This window comes from Lepidochelys kempii, chromosome 1 (assembly GCF_965140265.1).
Source record: "Lepidochelys kempii isolate rLepKem1 chromosome 1, rLepKem1.hap2, whole genome shotgun sequence".
Classification (NCBI taxonomy): Eukaryota; Metazoa; Chordata; order Testudines; family Cheloniidae; genus Lepidochelys; species Lepidochelys kempii.
Genome location: NC_133256.1, coordinates 352,119,954 through 352,146,553, shown reverse-complemented (window position 1 = coordinate 352,146,553; position 26,600 = coordinate 352,119,954). Strand labels below are relative to the sequence as shown.

Sequence of the window (26,600 nt, the reverse complement as noted above, 5' to 3'; positions counted from 1 at the left end):
ACAGAGGCCACTGCCTTGTGGGTAGTCGGTTGTCGTCCTTATGCCAGATTAGGTCAGCCCAGAGGTCAATTTCCCCCTGTCTCCAGCGGCAAGTGGAACCCCAGTTATCTGAGCTGGAATCCCAGAGTGTATAAGGCAACACTGCTGAGCCCACTGCTTTGCAGGCTCCGCTGGAGGCATGGGCTGCACTTGTTGGCAGTGGCTGCAGCGTCACTGTCACAACGATATAATTGATTGGCAGGTCACAGTGACAAAGTGAGTCGCTTGTGTGCATGCAAGCACAGTCAGCTGGCCTGTGGGGATGAGGCTGTGGCAAGTCTGAACTGGGATGCTAGCTAGTAGCCAGGGTTGAGGTCACTGGTACACAAGCCCTAGACAGGAAAAACAGATTCTTTGTGTTATAATGTCAGGGTTACTGCACCTTTGAGACCTGCTGTAGTCTGCTCTAGGAATGACCGTCAGATCTCAGGCCTCAAGCTATCTCCTCTCTGGTCAGACACCTGCATCCCTCTCCTTTCTGTCTGGGGCTTTAGGCTACAGCCCCCTGCTCTTTACTGCCATTGTCCTGTGGTCTGACAAACATCCAGCCCCTGCTCTCTGGTTTCTGTCCAAGGACAATGACAGTGTTTTTGCAAATGAGCAGACAGCTCTTCCTAAGCAAACACATTTATTAAAGGACAAAAGCATACAGAAAAAAACAATACAGGCATCTACACACACGCTAAACATACCAGAACTCTCCCAGCCACCCTTTTGGGCCCTGGCAGGCCAAAGTCCTTCCAACACATTAGCAAGGGTTTGGGACCCTCTTGGACAAAAGGTCCTGTCCATTTTCTAGCCCAGAAAGAAGGCACTGAGTCTGGTTAAGCTCAGCCTCTACATCCCAGAAATCTTTTCCTCCCAGCGTCATGGAAACTGGTAAAACCCATACATCCTCCTTGCCCCAGGTGGCCAAGCTTCCAGAGTAGGGTATCGGCATGCCCAGCCTTGGGATTCTGTATTTATCACCCCCTAGCAATTTCAGATTCCACAGGAACACCCAGCTCCCATGAGCCAGGAACACATAAAAATACATCACCTATATTGGTTCAAAGGGCTATGAATAGTCTATGGCTCAAACCATCTGGCCCACCTCAGTAGAAAGTCTTTTTTGAAGTTTTCATGCTTTCAATGTAAGATATGCTCTGGTCCCCATGTCAATCAATATCTGTCACACTTTGTAAGCAGCATTGTAGAAAGAAGTGATGGATGGACAGACAGACATCAACTCTGGCAGCTTTGGGTGCCAATTCGAAGAGAGCCTGTTGGGGGGGCTCTAAGCGAGCAAGAGGTGCAGGGGAGAGAAGGTCACACAGAGTGGTGGTATTTCACTAGAGCTCGGTGTAAGGGAATGGTGATAGATCCTCCCTGGCACCAGACCTCCTCTAGTTGTTTCATTACCTCTGAGACGGGCTAGTGATGTAGCTGGGAAGGGTCCTCCAACCTATGGGACTGGGCATGACAAGCAGGACCTCCTCAGCCATTATGAGACCAAGAGAGCCCAGGAGATCAGCACCATTACTTGTGAGTGACATCTCCCTGTGTGGATGGAGTTTGTGCCATCACTCCCACTCCTAGGAGGTAGCCCAGCTGCAGTGCTCTGTCTGGGAGGGGGAAGGGGAAACCACCAGGACACCTGGGCCTTATGAATAAAAGCAGCTTTAGGACTTCAGATTTGCAGAGTTCCTGGGGACAAGGCAGGTGTGACTCTGCAGTCCCTGGAACTGCAGCTGCTCCCATCGTTGGCCTTTGGCATCTACCCAGAGTGAACAGAGATGTGGCAGGTTAAATGGCTGAAAAATAGAACAGGGGCTTCTGCATTTATGTCCTGATCCCACAAGCCAGAGGTCAGTCCCCTGCCCCACACGCAGTCTCCCAAGGGCTCCTTGTACAGGGCTATGGGAGACCAGGGGAAGGTCACATATGCCTCAGCACCCGCTGCCAACGAGCCAGTTAGGTCCCCACAGACCTCGCATTTCATCCACTCTCAGCCCTCTTCCATCTCCACCCACTTGAGAGTCTGAGCCAGATGGAATGTGCCCCTAAGGGCAGGGGTGGGAGCCCTTGAAACCTAGAGCAGGGGGAACCCTTTAGGGGTGGAGGAGGTGTCATAGAATAGAATATCAGGGTTGGAAGGGACCTCAGAAGGTCATCTAGTCCAACCCCCTGCTCAAAGCAGGACCAATCCCCAACTAAATCATCCCAGCCAGGGCTTTCAAGCCTGACCTTAAAAATATCTAAGGAAGGAGATTCCACCACCTCCCTAGGTAATGCATTCCAGTGTTTCACCACCCTCCTAGTGAAATTTTTTTTCCTAATATCCAACCTAGACCTCCCCCCCTGCAACTTGAGACCATTATTCCTTGTTCTGTTGTCCGCTACTACTGAGAACAGTCTAGATCCATCCTCTTCGGAACTCCCTTTCAGGTAGTTGAAAGCAGCTATCAAATCCCCACTCATTCTTCTCTTCCATAGACTAAACAATCCCAGTTCCCTCAGCCTCTCCTCATAAGTCATGTGTTCCAGTCCCCTAATCATTTTTGTTGCACTCTGCTGGTTGTTTTCCAATTTTTCCACATCCTTCTTGTAGTGTGGGGCCCAAAACTGGACACAGTACTCCAGATGAGGCCTCACCAATGTGGAATAGAGGGGAACGATCACGTCCCTCGATCTGCTGGCAATGCCCCTACTTATACATCCCAAAATGCCATTGTTGACTCATATCAGCTTCTCGTCCACTGTAATCCCTAGGTCCTTTTCTGCAGAACTGCTGCCGAGCCATTTGGTCCCTAGTCTGTAGCGGTGCATGGGATTCTTCCATCCTAAGTGCAGGACTTCGACATTGGTAAGGCCTCATCTGGAGTACTGTGTCCAGTTTTGGGCCCCACACTTCAAGAAGGATGTGGATAAATTGGAGAGAGTCCAGCGAAGGGCAACAAAAATGATTAGGGGACTGGAACACATGAGTTATGAGGAGAGGCTGAGGGAGCTGGGATTGTTTAGCCTGCAGAAGAGAAGAATGAGGGGGGATTTGATAGCTGCTTTCAACTACCTGAAAGGGGGTTCCAAAGAGGATGGTTCTAGACTGTTCTCAATGGTAGCAGATGACAGAACGAGGAGTAATGGTCTCAAGTTGCAGTGGGGGAGGTTTAGATTGGATATTAGGAAAAACTTTTTCACTAAGAGGGTGGTGAAACACTGGAATGCGTTACCTAGGGAGGTGGTAGAATCTCCTTCCTTAGAGGTTTTTAAGGTCAGGCTTGACAAAGCCCTGGCTGGGATGATTTAACTGGGAATTGGTCCTGCTTTGAGCAGGGGGTTGGACTAGATGACCTTCTGGGGTCCCTTCCAACCCTGATATTCTATGATTCTATGACTCTGCACTTGTCCTTGTTGAACCTCATCAGATTTCTTTTGGCCCAATCCTCTAATTTGTCTAGGTCCCTCTATATCCTATCCCTACCCTCCAGCGTATCTACCTCTCCTCCCAGTTTAGTGTCATCTGCAAACTTGCTGAGGGTGCAATCCACACCATCCTCCAGATCATTTATGAAGATCTTGGACAAAACCGGCCCCAGGACCAACCCCTGGGGCACTCCACTTGATACCGGCTGCCAACTAGACATGGAGCCATTGATCACTATCCGTTGAGCCCGACAATCTAGGTGGGGTGTCTTGGGGGTCGCAGCATGGGTGGGAGTGATTCTGGCCTTGGGAGTGGTGCACACGGGGTACACTCCTGGCTGGGGATTGTGTGTGTGTGGGGTGCATGGTTTGTGTGTGAGAGAGGGATTCTGGCATACAAAAGGGGACTGATCCTGGCCTGGGGGTCACTACTAAGGCTGAACCATTTCCCTCAGACTGAGCTAACAGACACCAGTGCCCGCAGCTCTGATGGGATTTTGGTTTCTGAGGAACAGTGAGGGGTAAGTAGGCTGTTGCCATGGTGATGTCTACTTACAGGAAGAGGAAGTGGTGACTGTATTCACTGACCTGAAATCAGCCAAATAAGGGCTTCTGCAAATCACCAGCAGTGAAACTGGGGGGAGGGGACTGGGGGCATGTGCTTTTGCACCCATTCCTGTCGCCTACTCCACTTGGGCCTTGCCTTGAAGGATTCTGGGTGTTTCCTTTGGGCATGGCTCATGCTGTGACCTCTCGCTCCATGCTTAAGGAGCTGGGATTTGTGCCCTGGCACCATAGCTTTGTCCCAAATCCAGCAGCTCCTGAAGTGCACTCTCTCATGGCCCAGGGAACACCTACTCAGCATCCACCCTTCTGCAATCCTGGGCTGGACTCCGATTCCCCAGTTGGTAGAGGCCCTAATCCTGTGGCCTGTGAGGCTGTGGCTAGGCATGGACATGGCATGCCAGCCAGTTACATGCCAGCTGCCATTTCCCTCCCAAAACAGGCCCGTGGTCCTGCACAGGGGCCTGCAGGGGATGCATTGGCAGTGTCACATTTTCTGTGCTGTTTTAGTGGTGGAGGCAGCACTTCAAGAGCAAAGTCTGCAGACAGCCTGAAACAGTAGCTCTGGAAGGTGAGAACTGTCACGTTCCTGTATGAGATATGGATTGGCAACAGAGCTTGCTTGTACACCCAGATGGGTTCATCATAGAACTGGAAGGGACCTCGAGAGGTCATCTAGTCCAATCCCGTGCACTCCTGGCAGGAGTAATTATCGAGACTGGGGGTGGCCAACCTGAGCCTGAGAATGAGCCAGAATTTACCAATGTACATTGCCAAAGAGCCACAGGAATACGTCAGCAGCCCCCATCAACTCCCCGCCAGCCCTGCTCCCAGTGGCTCACAAACACCAGCAGCCCTGCCGATCGGTGCCTCCCCCTCCCTTTCTGTACGTCCCAATCAGCTGTTTTGTGGCGTGCAGGAGGCTCTGGGGGGAGGGGGAGGAGTGAGGGCACGGCAGGCTCAGGGGAGGGGGTGGGAAGAGATGGAGTGGGGGCAGTCCCAGGGGTTGAGCAGTGAGCACCCCTGGCACATTGGAAAGTTGGCACCTGTAGCTGCATCCCCAGCGTCAGTGCCTACACAAGGAGCCGCGTATTAACTTCTGAAGAGCTGCGTGTGGCTCCGGAGCCACAGGTTGGCCACCCCTGACAGGTGTTTGTCTAACCTGCACTTAAAAATCTCCACTGATGGAGATTCCACAACCTCCCTAGGCAATTTATTCCAGTGTGTAACCACCCTGATTGTTAGGAAGTTTTTCCAAATGTCCAACCTAAACCTCCCTTGCTGCAATTTAAGTCCATTGCTTCTTGTCCTATCTTCAGAAGTTAAGAACAATTTTTCTCCCTCCTCCTTGTAACAACCTTTTATGTACTTGAAAACTGTTATCATGTCCACTCTCAGTCTTCTCTTTTCCAGACTAAACAAACCAAATTTTTTCAATCTTCCCTCATAGGTCATGTTTTCTAGACCTTTAATCATTTTTGTTGCTCTTCTCTGGACTTTCTCCAATTTGTCCACAACCTTCCTGAAATGTGGTGCCCAGAACTGGACACAATACTCCAGTTGAGGCCTAATTAGAGTGGAGTAGAGCGGAAGAATTACTTCTCATGTCTTGCTTACAACACTCCTGCTAATACATCCCAGAATGATGTTTGCTTTTTTGGCAAGAGTTACATTGTTGACTCATATTTAGCTTGTGGTCCACTATGACCCCCAGATCCCTTTCCACAGTACTCCTTTCTAGGCAGGTTTCAGAGTGGTAGCCATGTTAGTCTGTATTAGCAAAAATAACGAGCAGTCCTTGTGGCAGCTTAGAGACTAACAAATTTATTTGGGCATAAGCTTTCGTGGGTTAGAACCCACTTCATCAGATGCATGGAGTGAAAATACAGGAGCAGCTATAAATACATGAAAGGATGGGCGTTGCTTTACCAAGTGTGAAGTCAGTCTAATGAGATAAATCAATTAACAGCAGGATTTATCTCGTTAGACTGACTTCACACTTGGTAAAGCAACGCCCATCCTTTCATGTATTTATAGCTGCTCCTGTATTTTCACTCCATGCATCTGATGAAGTGGGTTCTAACCCACGAAAGCTTATGCCCAAATAAATTTGTTAGTCTCTAAGCTGCCACAAGGACTCCTCGTTATTCTTCCTAGGCAGTCATAAGATCTTTTAATGCTCTGCAGGCTATGGGTGAGGTTCATTTATGTATTTTATACAAAGTGCCACCTAGTGGCCAAACAGTAAAATACAATTTAGCATTCCATTACATCTCCCTCTTTAAGTTCTACATTCCTACCATTTACATTATTACACGGTCTTTGAAGTTCAGTACAGAACACTAAGTTAAGTGTGTCTGAATCACACTGTTTTTCTAATTACTCTACCTGAAGGCATAACAGCTTGGTCTTCCATTAGTATCAACAATTGACTGGTTGGTTTGGAATCCTTGAGTCATTGTCTTCTGCACCTGCTATTTGTAGAGTTTTCTCTATTGATTGCTGTTGCTGAAGAACAAACTGTAGGAGTTGACAGTCAGTCTTGGTCACATATGATCTGGGAGTGGAATTCTTTTTTTGTTGTTTTTAAACAACGATATCTGAAATTGTCCATCCATTTTTTCCATCCAATTTGACTTGAACACAGTCACCAGTTTCTAGGCCTGGCAGCTCTCTAACTGAGTGACGTCTGCTGTAAAAGTGTTCATAAGGTTTTTTTTTTTTTAGGCTTTTATCCAGTTTGGTCACTTTCTTCATGTCTGGCCATTTTGGAAATAGGTTCTTTTCAGAACTTGGTCTGAATTGTCCTCCCATTAGGAGTTGTGCTGGACTACATCAAGTAGCTGCTATTGGTGTTGGTTTGTAACTCAGAAGGGGAAAGAATGGATCTTCCTACTGTATGATTTCTTGGCTGTCTGTGCAGCTCTCTGTCTTTCCGTTTACTTGGAGGTAACGTGGGCTGCTAGTAATATGATCAAAATCATATTTTGTTTAGAATAACGTAAATTCTGTTTCAGTGAATTGTGGTCCATTGTCTGTCACTAGCTGTTCTGGAATGCCAAAGTGAGCAAAAGTGCACCAGTTTCTCAATAAAACTATGATATGGTATGTCTGTCAAATATGTTATTTCTATACACCTGGGAAAATAGTCCATGATGACAAGGTCATGATGTCCTCTGAATATTCATAAATCTGCAGCTAGTTCTTCCAAGGCCTATCTGGTAGGGGTGTTGTTATTAAAGGTTCTTTGTGTTGTATTGGTCTATTAGTTCTGCAAGGTTCACATGCAGATACTTTATGTCCTTGCTGATGCCTGGCCACCACACTGACTGGTTGGCCCATTCATGGCATTTAGTTAATCAATGATTCCCTTCATGGACGAAGTTTAGGATTTCTCTTCTCATTTCGTTTGTAATTGCCTTTAACAATGAGTGCATTTGACTCACGTAATACGCACTGCAAAGTAGTCTCTTGTCACTTCGTTAGCGTGGTTTAGGTACTTGGGCCAGCCACCCCAATGTAACTTAGAACTTCCTGAAGTTGTGTGTCTGTTGTAGTTGCTTTTTGGAGCTGGAGTAGTCTCTTTCCTGACACTGGTCTGTATGTGTCCATAGCATCCACATACGCCTTTACGTCATCTTTGAGCTCATGGGTAGCTGTGTGTGGTGCTGGGCTCCATGATGGAATGTCTGCTAGTCCAGATTCTTCCCAGGAATATATTTAGTAATTGGATTAAATCGCATTAACCTTAGTAATAGACTCTGGCATCTCAGCTGTGCTTGATCCAGGTCTTTTCCATTGCTGAGAGTTACAAGTGGTTTGTGGTCTGCTATCAGCGTAAATGAATCTAGTCCACACAGATATCTGTTAAAGATGTAACATGCCCAAACACTTGGCAGGCACACCTTGCCAATCTGTACATATAATTTTTCTGCTTCTGTGAGTGTGCAAGAGCAAAATGCATATGGCTTCCACTCCAAGCCCTGTTGTTGCAACAATACATAGGTCGTAGTTACTTGTATCCTCACTGACCATTGTGGGTTTGTTCACATCATAGTACTTGAGAACTGGAGCTGTATAGATCATTTGAAGGCAATTTCTTGATTTACCCCTCATAGCCAAGAGGTGTTGGATTTTAATAATACATTCATAGAATCATAGAATATCAGGGTTGGACGGGACCTTAGGAGGTCATCTAGTCCAACCCCCTGCTCAAAGCAGGACCAATTCCCAGTTAAATCATCCCAGCCAGGGCTTTGTCAAGCCTGACCTTAAAAACCTCTAAGGAAGGAGATTCTACCACCTCCCTAGGTAACGCATTCCAGTGTTTCACCACCCTCTTAGTGAAAAAGTTTTTCCTAATATCCAATCTAAACCTCCCCCACTGCAACTTGAGACCATTACTCCTCGTTCTGTCATCTGCTACCATTGAGAACAGTCTAGAGCCATCCTCTTTGGAACCCCCTTTCAGGTAGTTGAAAGCAGCTATCAAATCCCCCCTCATTCTTCTCTTCTGCAGGCTAAACAATCCCAGCTCCCTCAGCCTCTCCTCATAACTCATGTGTTCCAGTCCCCTAATCATTTTTGTTGCCCTTCGCTGGACTCTCTCCAATTTATCCACATCCTTCTTGAAGTGTGGGGCCCAAAACTGGACACAGTACTCCAGATGAGGCCTCACCAATGTCGAATAGAGGGGAACGATCACGTCCCTCGATCTGCTCGCTATGCCCCTACTTATACATCCCAAAATGCCATTGGCCTTCTTGGCAACAAGGGCACACTGCTGACTCATATCCAGCTTCTCGTCCACTGTCACCCCTAGGTCCTTTTCCGCAGAACTGCTGCCTAGCCATTCGGTCCCTAGTCTGTAGCTGTGCATTGGGTTCTTCCGTCCTAAGTGCAGGACCCTGCACTTATCCTTATTGAACCTCATCAGATTCCTTTTGGCCCAATCTTCCAATTGGTCTAGGTCCTTCTGTATCCTATCCCTCCCCTCCAGCGTATCTACCACTCCTCCCAGTTTAGTATCATCCGCAAATTTGCTGAGAGTGCAATCCACACCATCCTCCAGATCATTTATGAAGATATTGAATAAAACCGGCCCCAGGACTGACCCTTGGGGCACTCCACTTGATACCGGCTGCCAACTAGACATGGAGCCATTGATCACTACCCGTTGAGCCCGACAATCTAGCCAGCTTTCTACCCACCTTATAGTGCATTCATCCAGCCCATACTTCCTTAACTTGCTGACAAGAATACTATGGGAGACCGTGTCAAAAGCTTTGCTAAAGTCAAGAAACAATACATCCACTGCTTTCCCTTCATCCACAGAACCAGTAATCTCATCATAAAAGGCGATTAGATTAGTCAGGCATGACCTTCCCTTGGTGAATCCATGCTGGCTGTTCCTGATCACTTTCCTCTCATGCAAGTGCTTCAGGATTGATTCTTTGAGGACCTGCTCCATGATTTTTCCAGGGACTGAGGTGAGGCTGACTGGCCTGTAGTTCCCAGGATCTTCCTTCTTCCCTTTTTTAAAGATTGGCACTACATTAGCCTTTTTCCAGTCATCCGGGACTTCCCCGGTTCGCCACGAGTTTTCAAAGATAATGGCCAGTGGCTCTGCAATCACAGCCGCCAATTCCTTCAGCACTCTCGGATGCAACTCGTCCGGCCCCATGGACTTGTGCACGTCCAGCTTTTCTAAATAGTCCCTAACCGCCTCTATCTCCACAGAGGGCTGGCCATCTCTTCCGCATTTTGTGATGCCCAGCGCAGCAGTCTGGGAGCTGACCTTGTTAGTGAAAACAGAGGCAAAAAAAGCATTGAGTACATTAGCTTTTTCCACATCCTCTGTCACTAGGTTGCCTCCCTCATTCAGTAAGGGGCCCACACATTCCTTGGCTTTCTTCTTGTTGCCAACATACCTGAAGAAACCCTTCTTGTTACTCTTGACATCTCTGGCTAGCTGCAGCTCCAGGTGCGATTTGGCCCTCCTGATAACATTCCTACATGCCCGAGCATGGGCTTTCTCAGGGCTAGGACAGATCCCATCTTTGTTTATTGTCTATCCTGAAAACTCAATTTGGGGTAGGCAGGAAACACATTTTTCCTTGTTTTGCTTCAGTTCACACTGACCAATTCGGCTTAGGGTGAGTGTTTTGTTGTGTTCTTCCATTGAAGATCCATATATCAGAATATCATCCATGAAACTACAACTTCAATTTGTTTTCATTAACAGTTCTGCCATCGGTCTTTGGAAAATTAAAGGTGCACTGGTAATCTTCGAAAGCAAAATCTCTCAAAGGGTCTGATTGGAGGGTTGGAGGATTGGGCCAAAAGAAATCTGATGAGGTTCAATAAGGATAAGTGCAGGGTCCTGCACTTAGGATGGAAGAATCCAATGCACCGCTACAGACTAGGGACCGAATGGCTAGGCAGCAGTTCTGCGGAAAAGGACCTAGGGGTGACAGTGGACGAGAAGCTGGATATGAGTCAGCAGTGTGCCCTTGTTGCCAAGAAGGTCAATGGCATTTTGGGATGTATAAGTAGGGGCATAGCGAGCAGATCGAGGGACGTGATTGTTCCCCTCTATTCGACATTGGTGAGGCCTCATCTGGAGTACTGTGTCCAGTTTTGGGCCCCACACTACAAGAAGGATGTGGATAAATTGGAGAGAGTCCAGCGAAGGGCAACAAAAATGATTAGGGGACTGGAACACATGAGTTATGAGGAGAGGCTGAGGGAGCTGGGATTGTTTAGCCTGCAGAAGAGAAGAATGAGGGGGGATTTGATAGCTGCTTTCAACTACCTGAAAGGGGGTTCCAAAGAGGATGGCTCTAGACTGTTCTCAATGGTAGCAGATGACAGAACGAGGAGTAATGGTCTCAAGTTGCAGTGGGGGAGGTTTAGATTGGATATTAGGAAAAACTTTTTCACTAAGAGGGTGGTGAAACACTGGAATGCATTACCTAGGGAGGTGGTAGAATCTCCTTCCTTAGAGGTTTTTAAGGTCAGGCTTGACAAAGCCCTGGCTGGGATGATTTAACTGGGAATTGGTCCTGCTTTGAGCAGGGGGTTGGACTAGATGACCTTCAGGGGTCCCTTCCAACCCTGATATTCTATGATTCTCTGATTCTATGATAAATGTAGTTTATTTCTTTGGATAAAGGAATCTGCTGGAATCTCGAGGCATCCAGCTTGCAGAATACTGTAGCTCCTTTCATTTTGGGAAGGAAGTCATCCAGTGCTGAGAGGATATATTGTTCTCTCACAGCTCCTTCACTGAGGTTTTAAGATCCAAACATATCTGTATTTTTCCATTTTGCTTTATAAATGGTACCATTGGGGCACACCATGCTGTTGGCTCAGAGATTTTCTTGATCATGCCAATCCACTTCATTCTGTTTAATTCAGTTTCCACTTTAAGGGGTAGGAATCCTATGAGGTGTATGTACACTATATGGTTCAGCAGTTTTTCTTAAAGTGATTTGTATTGGATCTCCTTTCAAAGTCCAATATGACCCAATATTCCATCAATTTCTTTCACATTTCTCACTAGGCCCATCATGGCTGCCACGCTGCAGCTGGGAAGGCTGATGGTCAGTGGTCCTTTAATCACATACACCCTGAATGCAAAGCTGTTGTCTTTGAAAGTTGTTTCTATTGTGAACTGGCCCAAGTTCAGAATATCTCCAGGGCTAGTCAGAGCTGTGTCAGGTGACTTCAGCTCTGGGAGAGGCATCTCACGAAAGCTTATGCTCTAATAAATTGGTTAGTCTCTAAGGTGCCACAAGTACTCCTTTTCTTTTTGCGAATACAGACTAACACGGCTGTTACTCTGAAACCTGAAAGTGACTGTAAGTCCCTTCTCAGATGACTGTGACATCAGCTCCTAAGTCAATAGTCTTGCCATGAATATTCAGTTTTACTCTCCAGACAGGCTCTGTGTCCTCAGAAGTGACGTATCCAAGAAAGAATAGTGCTTGATTGTCTGTAGTTTGAGTCAACTCCCTGACTTCCTTAGTGCAGGGTATTTCCTGCATTTATTACACCACGTCCCCCTGGCTGGATATGGATCAGCTCTTGGGATATGATTTTTTACACACCTTGTGCATGTAGGCTGGAATTTGTCCCTCTTAGGCTAGGAATTCTCTCTCCTTGCCACAGAGGTTTTATGATAATGACTTTTAACCTTTGCTCTATGTATAGCTATGGCTAGGATTAAAACTCTCTTAAGCTGTAGCTGCTGTGAAAGGTTTTATCTGTTATCCCCATAACCAATCTGTTCTTGATATTTTCATATTTTGCATTCCCCAAAACTGTAGATTTCAGCCAATGTATGCAGAACTCTTGTAAAACATTCTACATTTTCCCCTGGTTCTTGAATTCTCTGGTGAAAACTTGCTCTTTCATAAAAACACATTTCTCTGAGGTATAAAGTATGCTTCAAACATAACCAGAACTCTTTAATAGTCATCCTTGTGACTGTCTTCAGTAAAGTCAAAGGATTTAAAGATATGTTCTGTTTGTTTCCCCAGAGCATAAATTAAAGAAGATAACTTGTGTATCCCCAGTTTCCTTGTGAAGCTTAGCAGCAAAGCGAAATCTTGCAAAATCTTGTTTCTAGTCTGTCCATTCTGAAGGTTTGTCAAAGCTGAAGTTCTCCATGTCATTGAAGAGGGGCATGTGGATTCTTTGTTGCTTTGGTACTTCTATTTTTGTTTGTAGTTTACTCCTGATACCATGTCATGTCCCTGTGCTAGATATGGACTGGTTACAGAGCTTATACACCCTAGCTCTGTTCAGCATAAGATCCTTTAATGCTCTGCCAGGTATGGTTGAGGTTCATTTAAATAAGGTGTTTTATGCATAGTGCCACCTAGTGGCTGAACAGTATAATACAGTTTAGCATTCCATTACAAGAACTGCCCCCGTCCTACCAATAAGAAAAGGAGGACTTGTGGCACCTTAGAGACTAACCAATTTATTTGAGCATGAGCTTTCGTGAACTACAGCTCACTTCATCGGATGCATACTGTGGAAAGTGTAGAACATCTTTTTATACACACAAAGGATGAAAAAATACCTCCCCACCCCACTCTCCTGCTGGTAATAGCTTATCTAAAGTGATCACTCTCCTTACAATGTGTATGATAATCAAGGTGGGCCATTTCCAGCACAAATCCAGGGTTTAACAAGAACGTCTGGGGGGGGGGGGTAGGAAAAAACAAGGGGAAATAGATTACCTTGCATAATGACTTATCCACTCCCAGTCTCTATTCAAGCCTAACTTAATTGTATCCAATTTGCAAATGAATTCCAATTCAACAGTTTCTCGCTGGAGTCTGGATTTGAAGTTTTTTTGTTGTAATATCGCAACTTTCATGTCTGTAATCGCGTGACCAGAGAGATTGAAGTGTTCTCCGACTGCTTTATGAATGTTATAATTCTTGACATCTGATTTGTGTCCATTTATTCTTTTACGTAGAGACTGTCCAGCTTGACCAATGTACATGGCATAGGGGCATTGCTGGCACATGATGGCATATATCACATTGGTGGATGTGCAGGTGAACGAGCCTCTGATAGTGTGGCTGATGTTATTAGGCCTTGTGATGGTGTCCCCTGAATAGATATGTGGGCACAGTTGGCAACGGGCTTTGTTGCAAGGATAGGTTCCTGAATTAGTGGTTCTGTTGTGTGGTATGTGGTTGCTGGTGAGTATTTCCTTCAGGTTGGGGGGCTGTCTGTAGGCAAGCCTGGCCTGTCTCCCAAGATTTGTGAGAGTGTTGGGTCATCCTTCAGGATAGGTTGTAGATCTTTAATAATGCGTTGGAGGGGTTTTAGTTGGGGGCTGAAGGTAACGGCTAGTGGCGTTCTGTTATTTTGTTTGTTGGGCCTGTCCTGTAGCAGGTGACTTCTGGGAACTCTTCTGGCTCTATCAATCTGTTTCTTCACTTCCACAGGTGGGTATTGTAGTTGTAAGAATGCTTGATAGAGATCTTGTAGGTGTTTGTCTCTGTCTGAGGGGTTGGAGCAAATGCGGTTGTATCACAGAGCTTGGCTGTAGACGATGGATCATGTGGTGTGGTCAGGGTGAAAGCTGGAGGAATGTAGGTAGGAATAGCGGTCAGTAGGTTTCCAGTTTAGGGTGGTGGTTATGTGACCATCGTTTATTAGCACTGTAGTGTCCAGGAAGTGGATCTCTTGTGTGGACTGGACCAAACTGAGGTTGATGATGGGATGGAAATTGTTGAAATCATGGTGGAATTCCTCAAGGGCTTCTTTTCCATGGGTCCAGATGATGAAGATGTCATCAATATAGTGCAAGTAGAGTAGGGGCATTAGGGGACGAGAGCTGAGGAAGCGTTTTTCTAAGTCAGCCATAAAAATGTTGGCATACTGTGGGGCCATACGGGTACCCATAGCAGTGCCGCTGATCTGAAGGTATACATTGTCCCCAAATGTAAAATAGTTATGGGTAAGGACAAAGTCACAAAGTTCAGCCACCAGGTTAGCTGTGACATTATCAGGGATACTGTTCCTGACGGCTTGTAGTCCATCTTTGTGTGGAATGTTGGTGTAGAGGGCTTCTACATCCATAGTGGCCAGGATGGTATTTTCAGGAAGATCACCGATGGATTGGAGTTTCCTCAGGAAGTCAGTGGTGTCTTGAAGATAGCTGGGAGTGCTGGTAGCTTAGGGCCTGAGGAGGGAGTCTACATAGCCAGACAATCCTGCTGTCAGGGTGCCAATGCCTGAGATGATGGGGCGCCCAGGATTTGCAGGTTTATGGATTTTGGGTAGTAGATAGAATATCCCAGGTCGGGGTTCCAGGGGTGTGTCTGTGCGGATTTGATCTTGTGCTTTTTCAGGGAGTTTCTTGAGCAGATGGTGTAGTTTCTCTTGGTAACCCTGAGTGGGATCAGAGGGTAATGGCTTGTAGAAAGTGGTATTGGAGAGCTGCAGAGCAGCCTCTTGTTTATATTCCAACCTATTCATGATGACAACAGCACCTCCTTTGTCAGCCTTTTTGATTATGATGTCAGAGTTGTTTCTGAGGCTGTGGATGGCATTGTGTTCTGCACGGCTGAGGTTATGGGGCAAGTGATGCTGCTTTTCCACAATTTCAGCCCGTGCACGTCGGCAGAAGCACTCTATGTAGAAGTCCAGTCTGCTGTTTCGACCTTCAGGAGGAGTCCACCTAGAATCCTTCTTTTTGTAGTGTTGGTAGGGAGGTCTCTGTGGATTAGTATGTTGTTCAGAGGTATGTTGGAAATAGTCCTTGAGTCGGAGACGTCGAAAATAGGATTCTAGGTCACCACAGAACTGTATCATGTTCGTGGGGGTGGAGGGGCAGAAGGAGAGGCCCCGAGATAGGACAGCTGCTTCTGCTGGGCTGAGAGTATAGTTGGATAGGTTAACAATATTGCTGGGTGGGTTGAGGGAACCATTGCTGTGGCCTCTTGTGGCATGTAGTAGTTTAGATAGTTTAGTGTCCTTTTTCTTTTGTAGAGAAGCAAAGCGTGTGTTGTAAATGGCTTGTCTAGTTTTTGTAAAGTCCAGCCACGAGGAAGTTTGTGTGGAGGGTTGGTTTTTTATGAGAGTATCCATTTTTGAGAGCTCATTCTTAATCTTTCCCTGTTTGCGGTAAAGGATGTTGATCAGGTGGTTCCGCAGTTTCTTTGAGAGCGTGTGGCACAAGCTGTCAGCATAGTCTGTGTGGTGTGTAGATTGCAATGGATTTTTTACCTTCAGTCCTTTTGGTACGATGTCCATCTGTTTGCATTTGGAAAGGAAGATGATGTCTGTCTGTATCTGTACAAGTTTTTTCATGCAGTTGATAGATTTCCACTCCATATGGCTAAATGCAGTGCCTTGCATAATGACAGGTTTCAGAGTAACAGCCGTGTTAGTCTCTACTCGCAAAAAGAAAAGGAGTACTTGTGGCACCTTAGAGACTAACCAATTTATTTGAGCATAAGCTTTCGTGAGCTACAGCTCACTTCATCGGACGCATACTGTGGAAAGTGTAGAAGATCTTTTTATATACACACAAAGCATGAAAAAATACCTCCCCCCACCCCACTCTCCTGCTGGCAATAGCTTATCTAAAGTGACCACTCTCTTTACAGTGTGTATGATAATCAAGTTGGGCCATTTCCAGCACAAATCCAGGTTTTCTCACCCCCCCGCCCCCCTCCCACAAACCCACTCTCCTGCTGGTAATAGCCCATCTAAAGTGACCACTCTCCTTACAATGTGTATGATAATCAAGGTGGGCCATTTCCAGCACAAATCCAGGGTTTAACAAGAACGTCTGGGGGGGTGGGGGTAGGAAAAAACAAGGGGAAATAGGTTACCTTGCATAAAGACTTATCCACTCCCAGTCTCTATTCAAGCCTAAGATAATTGTATCCAATTTGCAAATGAATTCCAATTCAACAGTTTCTAACACGGCTGTTACTCTGTGTGGGTTTGTGGTGGTGTTGGGGGGTGAGAAAACCTGGATTTGTGCTGGAAATGGCCCAACTTGATTATCATACACTTTGTAAGGAGAGTGATCACTTTAGATAAGCTATTACCAGCAGGAGAGTGGGGTGCGGGGAGGTATTTTTTCATGCTTTGTGTGTATAAAAAGATCTTCTACACTTTCCACAGTATGCATCCAATGAAGTGAGCTGTAGCTCATGAAAGCTTATGCTCAAATAAATTGGTTAGTCTCTAAGGTGCCACAAGTACTCCTTTTCTTTTTGCGAATAGAGACTAAGACAGCTGTTACACTGAAACCCGTCCTACCAATGGGGTGTTAACTCTGAAACTACTTTCCTGCTGCTGACCATGGCAACAGAGTGATCAGTGAATGTGCTTACCTCACTTCCCAGAATGTCTCCTGCTCCTTCCTGGTTCCAATCCCCACTTCCCTCATAACTGGCTGCACCTAGGGTGACCAGATATCCCGATTTTATAGGGACAGTCTCGATTTTGGGATCTTTTTCTTATATAGGCTTCTATTACCTCCCAGCCCCATCCTAATTTTTCACATTTGCTGTCCGGTCACCCTAGCTGCACCAACCACCAGCTTCCCCAATTACTTCTTCAGCGCTGCCCTACATTGTCAGTGCAAAAATCTGCCACATGAAGAAAATGGAATATGTAGGGAAAGTGTAAATAATGTAATAGTGCACAAGAGGAAGGGAGCATCATGCTGAATGGACTGTTCATTTTCACATCCAAATCTCCAGAGCTTCATTACATGAGGTTGCTGCGCTGAGACTGCAGAGTTCAGATCTGCCTCACTGGGGAGCGCCCGAGCCTTGGGCACATGATGTGGCCCCTGGCTGTGAAGTGCGCTGATGGGTCTGAAGAGGCAATGCCATAGGCCTGGTCTGTGTTTCATTTGCAAAGAGTGAGGCTGGATGTAGATTATGTTGAACAATTGGATTTATTAAACCCTGTGGCTGAGTTGCTTCCAGCCTCACTTCTCACATTCCCTGTTCCACTGGTGTCCTGTTAATAACAATCCCTCCAGGGAAAATGGGCCCTCCGACTCAGGTTCCACTGATCATGATACAGGCTGCATTGCAGCGTGTTCCAGTCTGTAATGGAGAGTAACAACTGTCGGGTTGGACCAAGTCTGAGGGTTTCGTAGTGATTTGCCCTGACCCTCTCTTTCTTCCCAGCATCCACCAGCTAAGGAGCAAGGTGTCTGAGGAACATGAAGTCATCAAGAAGAAGGAGCTGGAGGCTGGGCCCAAGTCCTCTTATGGCTACGGGGGCAAATTTGGAACAGAGCAGGACCGAATGGATAAGGTAAAAGCTGCTGTGGCTTGTCTGTGCTCTGCAGAGAGTTCCCTGTCCCAGCAGTGGGGGGATGGGTCTGTCTGAGTGACTGTTCCCCGGCAGGGAAAGAGCAGGAGCAGAGATTTACAGACGTTAGAAGTGGAATAGGTCTGTGCAGTCCCACCCATCTCCCTCCCCATGGACCAGAGCAGGATTATTCCTAATGAACTGTTAGTAGAGCTTTGTCCGTCTAACTTTAAATGTCCCACATGATGGGGCCCCCAACCTTTCTCCTGATGGGTGATTCCCAGCCAAATCCATCTCCCTGACGGAATATCTCCTGATTTAATTATCATAAACATCCCGTTTCTTAAATCTGTCCAATTCCTCCTAGTTACATACCCTTCAGGGTCCCAGAATTGAACACGCTGATGCAGGTGGGCTCACAGCCCAGAGAGTTTAAGGACATAAATGACCATTAGATCATCTAGTCTGACCTGTATATCACAGGTCGTTAAATTTTACCATTACTTCTCTATTGAGCCCCATAAGTTGTGTTTGGCTAAAGCATCTCTTCAAGATAGGCGTCTGGTTTTGATTTTAAAACATCAAGAGATGGAGAAACCCTTGGTAGTTTATTCCAGTGGTTAATCTCGCTCGCTATTAATTTATGCTTTATTTCTTATTTGCACTTGTCTGGCTTCAGCTTCCAGTCACTTGTTCTTGTTCTTCTTCATTTCTCTGCTAGGTTAAAAATCCCTTTAGCGCCTGGGGTTTTCTCCCTGTGAAGGTACTTATACACTGTTATCAAGTCTTGATCTTTTGGATAAGCCAGAAAGATTGGGCTCTTTAATCATAGAATCATAGAATATCAGGGTTGGAAGGGACCTCAGGAGGTCATCTAGTCCAACCCCCTGCTCAAAGCAGGACTGATCCCCAATTAAATCATCCCAGCCAGGGCTTTGTCAAGCCTGACCTTAAAAACTTCTAAGGAAGGAGATACCACCTCCCTAGGTAACGCATTCCAGTGTTTCACCACCCTCTTAGTGAAAAAAGTTTTTCCTAACATCCAACCTAAACCTCCCCCACTGCAACTTGAGACCATTACTCCTCGTTCTGTACTCTGCTACCACTGAGAACAGTCTAGAGCCATCCTCTTTGGAACCCCCTTTCAGGTAGTTGAAAGAAGCTATCAAATTCCCCCTCCTCCCCCCGTTTAAGGTTCTGACTGTACCACATTCTCTCCAGCGCTTGAATAATTTGTGTAGCTCTTTTTCTGTACCTCCAACCAGTTTCCTCACCATTGGGAAATTAGCCCTTTTGAAGCACCAAGTGTATGTACTGCTGGGTGGGACAGTCCTCTTTTTGCCCATATCGAATGTAATCAGGTCATGAGTACTGTGTGGGAATGGCTCCGGGGATGCTGCCCTAGAGCTCAGCCAAGTGTCTGTCAGAGCAGGGCCTGGGCTCAAGCAGGGTGTGTTAGTCAGTGGGACTAAATGGCAGTGCAGTATGTTCTGTTTGTGCCTCTGCCCGTGTGTCTGTCTTGACTGCTAGACCAGAATTAAGTGGTGACTGACTCTGTCAGTGTGTCTGTCCTCTCTGTTGGATAGGAACAGTGGTGGTGCCTGCCACTATTCTTTTTGGTTTCCTAGAGTGCACTGGGCCACGAGTACATAGCTGATGTTGAGAAGCATTCCTCTCAGACAGATGCAGCTAAAGGCTTTGGGGGGAAATATGGAGTCCAGAGGGACCGAGCCGACAAGGTAGGTGGCCGCGGTGGTACAGGTTAGAGCCCTGCAGCGGGTCAGGAATCCCACAGGACCCGCTGCCATAATCGCAGGAGTGGTAAAATGTACTTTGTTGCAGGCAGGATTGGGTGGGCAAAAAAACCAAACTGAGGTAATTTGCTGGAAAACACTAAATCTCTCGTCAGTTTGTCATAAATAGAATTTCAGCAATGGAAAGGAAGTTTTTCTTTTTTAAAAAATAATAAAGGTTTCAATAATTAAATTTAACCGAGGGATAGAAAGAGATCTGATGTCTATTATAATAGGAGTTAAAGTATTTTTACATGGTTTAAGCAAGATTTGTTTTATTCTTTTAGTAGTAAAAATTGTGTCTGAATTGTGTGTGTGTGTGTGTGTGTGTGTGCGCGTGTGTGTGTAACCTTTTTTTATTTGGGAATATCTCTCTCTTGCCAGATTTGCGGGATCTAAGGTTTTTGCAGGTGGGAGTTGGATAAAAGTGCAAGAAACAATGCAGGTGGGAGTGGGGATTGTGGGGCAGAATGGGAGAAGGATTAAAAGAATAGTCCGGCTCTGGTGCAGGGCACAGTGAGAACACACAGCTGGTGCCCTGCTCTTGCCGCAGCAGTAAATTGAAGGTCTCAGCCTTTATTTTCAAGGCATGCAATGGTCTGGGCCCAGGATTTCTGCATGCTTTGTGTGCCTCGGAACCGCCACTGACAACTCACTCCTCTGGCACAACGCAATTGCCTTCTCTTCTGAAGGGTGCCAGGAACCAGGCCCTGCCTGAGCACCCTGCTCCATCTCACTGGGGAGCCCTGCTCGCGTATCGGGTGTCACACTGACACTTTTCACTAAATCCACACAGTGGTTTCCAAACTGATATTTATGGCTATCTGCAATTTTTTTCAATTATGCAAACCAGCTAATTCATTTGCATAAACTGTCACCCATGGAGCTACACAAAACTTGGCAGCTCTGCACCTAGCATGTGTCATGCTGCCCCTGTCTGGCTGGATACCTGATTTGTGCAGCGTGTGTAACTGACATCACAGAATGGGGCAGCCCTGGTCACTAAGCTCAGCCACTGACCTTTGGCAGGGGGGCAGGGGAGCAGTGGCTGTGGTGTGGGAGCAGCTGATGAGAGGGGAACACATCTGATGAAGTGAGCTGTAGCTCACGAAAGCTTATGCTCAAATAAATTAGTCTCTAAGGTGCCACAAGTCCTCCTGTTCTTTTTGCGAATACAGACTAACACGGCTGCTACTCTGAAAACTGTCATCTTGGCATCTCAGCGGAGGCTGAGCAAGGGGAAGGGCTCTGTGATGTGAAGCCCCCACCCCGGGGCAGAGCTGGTGACCTCCCAGGCAGTGCTGTGTGCGGCGTCTCTGCGCACAGGGAGCCCTGGTGCTGCCCTGACCAGCGGGCAGCCCATCGTGACCAGCTAGGGAGACTCGAATCCCCTGGTTACGTCTCAGTCAGCGCTGCTGCCCCTGACGGGGCTTCTACTGGTGTCATGGCTGCTGAGCAGGGCGGTGCCTGAGGAGACCCAAGGGCCTTACAGAGTGGTGTGGCAGTGGGCATGGGGGGTGGGGATGAAGGGGTCTTCTTGTGGAGGGCCTCAGGGCGAGGGTGCCATCCTGGGGCAGCCACGGACAGACAGGCGGAGACAGCTGTGAGTGACGCAACAAACCAGAGGTCAAGGCAGGGGCTGGTGGCACAAGGGGGGACAAGTATGGATGGGGTGGCACAAAGTGGGCAGGGCTTGATGGAGAGGGCAGAGCAAGAAGCCTACGTTTGTTAAGGTGGGCTGGCTTGAAGCCTGTGACCCCGAGGTGGAAGGGTCTCTGGTCACAAAGGCGGCTGCCCAGCTGGGAAGGCGGAGGGTGAAGGGGCCAGTCCCTGGCTCTCACTGGGAACCTCGTCCAAAGGAACCAGCTGATGCTCTTCTCCTTCCTTCTACAGTCAGCGCTTGGGTTTGAGTACAAGGGTGAGGTGGAGAAGCACTCATCCCAGAAAGGCAAGTTCAGTGGTAGTGTTCACCTCCCATGACACTCCCACCACCCCAGCTGCTATTGCTCCCCTTGCCAAGTCGTGACTCACCCCATCCTCTCTACCACTCCTTCCCTCCCCTCCCCACTGCCTCTCCCTTCCTCATTCTCCCTCACCACCTCCCCTCCCAGCCCACCCTCTGCCACAGCGCTCCCCTGTACTCTGCCAGCCCCTCACTCCCTCCCCCACCACAACCTGTTCACGCCTCCCCCCCGTTCCCCCTTCTGCTGCTCCTGGACCCCATCCTCCCTCCTCTTCCACTTCCTCCTAGCCTCATCCCTTCACCCCCACCGCTGCCCTCTCTCTCTTCTTGCATTTCTCCTGCCCCTCCCTGTGTCCACCTACCCTCTGCAGTGGATTGGAGAGCAGCAATTATCTCTGCTTGTGTGCTCTTCCCCAGATTATGCCAAGGGGTTCGGTGGCCGCTATGGGGTGGAGAAGGACAAGCTGGACAAAGCAGCCGTGGGGTTTGACTACAAGAGTCAGACAGAGAAGCACGAGTCGCAGAAAGGTCAGGCCTGTGGTGGCCATTGTTTTCGAGTGCCCAGCCTGTGTCTGGCCTTTCCCACACGAAGTGAAACATGGGCAGGAAGGGGCCAGGAGTACTTGAGGGGGCACTGCCCACAGCAGTGTAACTCTGAGAAGCCCAGCACATTTCTGGGGAGCCCCACGCTGAGACAAACCAGGACCCGCCACTTCCAGCAGGCACCGTGGCAGAATGGGCCCTGTGGAGGGGTTTGGCTGCCTCACGGGCCAGGTTAGGGTATTCCAGGCCCAGGCAGCGCAGCCGGCAGCTAATGGGGGCAGCGGGTAAGCAGGCAGGTGAGGCTGGCCTCCTTGGGGAGCGGAGGGATGGGAGGTGGCACTGAGTGATGTGGAGGGAGCGAGTTCCCTCTCTGTCAGCAAGGAAGGGCTGGAGCAGTGGTGGATAGCAGGCTGTGTCTGTGTCCCATGGCTCTGGGATTCTGGACTAGGGCCCCTGTGTGGGGAGCTCAGGACTGAATGAAGACGGAGACCAAATTCCCTCTTGCCCCAGGGACCCGACAGGGAAGCAGGTCAATGAGGGAACACCATGTGTGTGCAGTGTGAATGCCTCTCTCATCCCACAAAAGGCCGGGTGGTGGGGGGTGTCTCTCTGGAGCAGGGCTAGGCTTAGGGTGACCAGAGAGCAAGTGTGAAAAATCGGGATGGGGTTGGGGGTAATAGGCGCCTATGTAAGACAAAGCCCCAAATATCGGGACTGTTCCTATAAAATCAGGACACCTGGTCACCCTAGCTGGGCTGTTGATGAGGGAACAGTGTCTGAAGGGACAGTCCAGCCTTCAATACATCAGCCTACTCCCTACACATACCCCAGGTGAGGGACGCGGTGAGCTGGAGACGGCTTTTATTTTGCCCACTTTAACAAGGCAATGAGGAAAAAATCAGTTAGATTGGCCCACTTGAGCCCTGCTCCACCCTCCCATAAGCCCCCTGTGAGCTTCTCCATCCCCACCCCTGCCAGCATCCCATTAGCCTTACCTCAACCCCCCCCCCCACCAGCCGCTGACCCAGGGACTGGAGCTGCCTTCATTAGAGTTATGTGAGCCTGAATTAATGGACCATCTATGTTTGTCTCTCTGTTACTGTTTCCCCCCCCCCCCCCCGTGCTTTGGCTTCCCCTGTGACTGCAGACTATGCTGTGGGCTTTGGTGGAAAGTTTGGGGTGCAGAAGGACCGTCAGGACAAATGTGCCCTTGGCTGGGAGCACCAGGAAGAGTTGAAGCGTCATGAGTCCCAGACAGGTGTGTGCTGCGGCCAGTTGGGAGTTGGGGGGGGGGGGCATATTCGTTTGGGCCAAACTATGGTGAATTTGGCCCAACTAAATCTCAGGGGCTCACCGCACTGCACTGTGATACAGGTGGGGGAACGCTGAGAATTGAAACACAAAAAGCAGGGCATTGTGGGGGTTCAGACTCCTGGAGCAGTGGGGGTCAGGGAATAGGGCACGGGCAGGGCAGCAGCCGAAGAAGGGCTGGGAGGCTGGGGTACCTGGATCAATGTGTGTTGGAGGACAGAGCACGGGAAGTGCTCACCTACAGCAATGAGGAGTGGAGGTGGGGGGTGCCTGGCTCCGTAGGGGGTGGCCAATGGGAGGGCACCCAGCTCAGTAAGGGGTGGGCTATTGGGAGGGTACCCCGATCAGTGGGGGATGGGCTAGAGGGAAGGCACCTGGATTAATGCCACATTGCACAGATGTAGAATTCATTCTTGAGGAATCTATTCTGAAGAACAACCCCCAAGCCCTGGGGCTTGGACATCTCCGCAGTGGCCAACTGCCACCTTCCCAGGATGGCTGCTATTGCTGATGTGCCGCTGGCCAGTCAGTAGGTCAGGGGCAGCAAATAACCTTCATGGCGAGCACTCAGCATTGGTCCCATAGCAACAAAGATGCCATTGGAGCACCTGCTGCCATTGCGACGATTGTTCACGAACAAATGCAGACCCTGCAATAACACCCGTTAATTTTATACTTGGCATTTTAAATTCGTGCTACATTGAATGGGCATAAAGGGTCCATGGTCTGTTTTGGTTCCTGTTTGGAGAAATGTGTTACAGTCAGGATTCCAGAGCAGATACTTGGCTATGAATCTGAAATTGGCTGTGCAGAGCTATTCTGAGGTGTTGACTAAAATTCCCAGTGTCCGGCACATTCCTGTGGCACGCAGGGAGCAGACACTGAGTGGGGCACAATCAGGCAGTGATTCCAGGGACTATTTGTGGAGGCTTTTTCCAGTGTTTTCCCAGCTCCAATCAAAGCACCTCCCAGGCCTCTGGCTAAGATGAAATGACTAGGGTTCTGAAGCCCTTGCTGTGACGGGTTTCATCACAGAAACCCCCTTGGGACTGCCACCTGATGTGCCAAGACTACTTCTGCCCCTGCTTTCCCTGCCAGCTTGAGACTCGAGCACCCTGTCTTGCTGAGCCAGACACGCCCGTCTGCTCCAACACAGACCCAGGGTCGGAACAACGTGCCCCAAAGCTGCAGACTTAGCTGAAAGCAACTTAAGAAGTGTTCCTGCCTTTAACACTTAGATGCTCAACTCCCAGTGGGGTCCAAACCCTAAATAAATCAGTTTTACTCTGTATAAAGCTTATAGAGGGTAAACTCGTAAATTGTTCACCCTCTATAACACTGACATAGAGATATGCACAGCTGTTTGCCCCCCGCCCCCAGGTATTAACCCCATACACTGGGTTAATTAATAAGTAAAAAGTGATTTTATTAAATACAGAAAGTAGGATTTAAGTGGTTCCAAGTAGTAACAGACAGAACAAAGTGAATTACCAAGCAAAATAAAATAAAACACACAAGTCTAAGTCTAGTACAGTAATAAAACTGAATACAGATAAAATCTCACCCTCAGAGATGTATCAATAAGTTTCTTTCACAGACTGGATACCTTCCTAGTCTGGGCAAAATCCTTTCCCCTGGTACAGCCCTTCTTCCAGCTCAGGTGGTAGCTAGGGGATTTCTCATGATGGCTGCCTCCTTTGTTCTGTTCAACCCACTTATATATCCTTTGCATAAGGTGGGAATCCTTTGTCCCTCTGGTCTCCCACCCCTCCTTCTCAGTGGAAAAGCACCAGGTTAAAGATGGATTCCAGTTCAGGTGACATGATCACATGTCACTGTAAGATTTCATTACTCACTTGCCAGCACACAGGTATACAGGAAGACTTACAAGTAAAACAGAGCCATCTACAGTCAATTGTCCTGGTTAATGGGAGCCATTAAGATTCCAAACCACCATTAATGGCCCACACTTTGCATAACTACAGTCGGACCTCAGAGTTATATAGTTTCAGATACAAGAGTGATACATTTATACAAATAGGATGATCACACTCAGTAGATTGAAAAGGAGTACTTGTGGCACCTTAGAGACTAACCAATTTATTTGAGCATGAGCTTTATGCTCACGAAAGCTTATGCTCAAATAAATTGGTTAGTCTCTAAGGTGCCACAAGTACTCCTTTTCTTTTTGCGAATACAGACTAACACGGCTGTTACTCTGAAACCACTCAGTAGATTATAAGCTTTGTAATGATACCTTACAAGAGACATTTCGCATGAAGCATATTCCAGTTACATTATATTCACACTCATTAGCATATTTTTATAAAATCATAGAGTGCAATGTCACACCTGCCTCAGGGCACCAGACGGGGAGTCAGGAGGATGTTTCCCCCTGCTGGAGTATTGCCCATTGGGTGCTGGGTGCACGATGTGGGTTTGCTGTGTAATGGGGATTTCATGCCTTCTCCAGGAGCATCCAGCTTTGGTGCCTGACTGAGTGGGCTAGTTCTGAAGTACAAATAGATTTGTTGGGCTGCTCTGGCAGTTCTTGTTTGTTCATGGGTTGCTGGAATGGGACAAAATCCTCCCTGATGTGTTTGGGCCCAATCCTTCCCCGGCTGCATGGGGCATCTCCCAGTGAAGTCTATGGGAGCTTCCCCTGATAGCTGAGGGCAAACTGAACCCTTTGTGTGTTGTAGACTATGCCAAGGGCTTTGGAGGTCGGTACGGCGTTCAGGAGGACAGAGTGGATAAGGTAAGCCTGCTGTGGTCAGCATAGTTCGCAGTTATGCCCCCAGAACCCCCAAACCTTGCTCCTCTACAAAGGGGAGTGGCACCCGCTGCGCCTCTTCTCACGCAGCCTTTCCTCCATGCAGTTATTTAGCTCTGGTGGTGGAAGGGTAGGGCCTGGTGTGGTGAAGTGTGGTGGGAGAGAGATGGAAAGTGGGGGACCATGTGGTATTTCCATTTTAAGTCCTTTCTGAATTGCTCTCCTCTTGGGCTGAATTCTCCCATTTCACTGCGCGAGTTTGAGCAGATCCAGGTCAGTGATTTGTGAGTGAGCAGCAGATGCCCTCCCCATGACAAAAAGGTTTTTCTGAACCGCTCTGCAGTGAATGGGGCTACTGTACGAATCTGGCGGGGAAGGGCCATTCCTCTCATAA

The 26,600-nt window shown here is 47.9% G+C and overlaps 1 protein-coding gene across 3 annotated transcripts in view; it reads left to right on the top strand.

Moving 5' to 3' along the window:
- Nucleotides 1–26,600, top strand: part of LOC140905553 (hematopoietic lineage cell-specific protein-like) — a 60,169-nt gene that overhangs the window by 16,430 nt on the left and 17,139 nt on the right. For all 3 annotated transcript variants that reach the window (XM_073329073.1, XM_073329074.1, XM_073329075.1), the window contains 6 exons: nucleotides 17,697–17,826; nucleotides 19,452–19,562; nucleotides 21,510–21,564; nucleotides 21,997–22,107; nucleotides 23,270–23,380; nucleotides 26,136–26,191. In XM_073329073.1, the coding sequence (XP_073185174.1) occupies nucleotides 17,697–17,826; nucleotides 19,452–19,562; nucleotides 21,510–21,564; nucleotides 21,997–22,107; nucleotides 23,270–23,380; nucleotides 26,136–26,191 (574 nt within the window). The remainder of the gene's footprint in view (nucleotides 1–17,696; nucleotides 17,827–19,451; nucleotides 19,563–21,509; nucleotides 21,565–21,996; nucleotides 22,108–23,269; nucleotides 23,381–26,135; nucleotides 26,192–26,600) is intronic.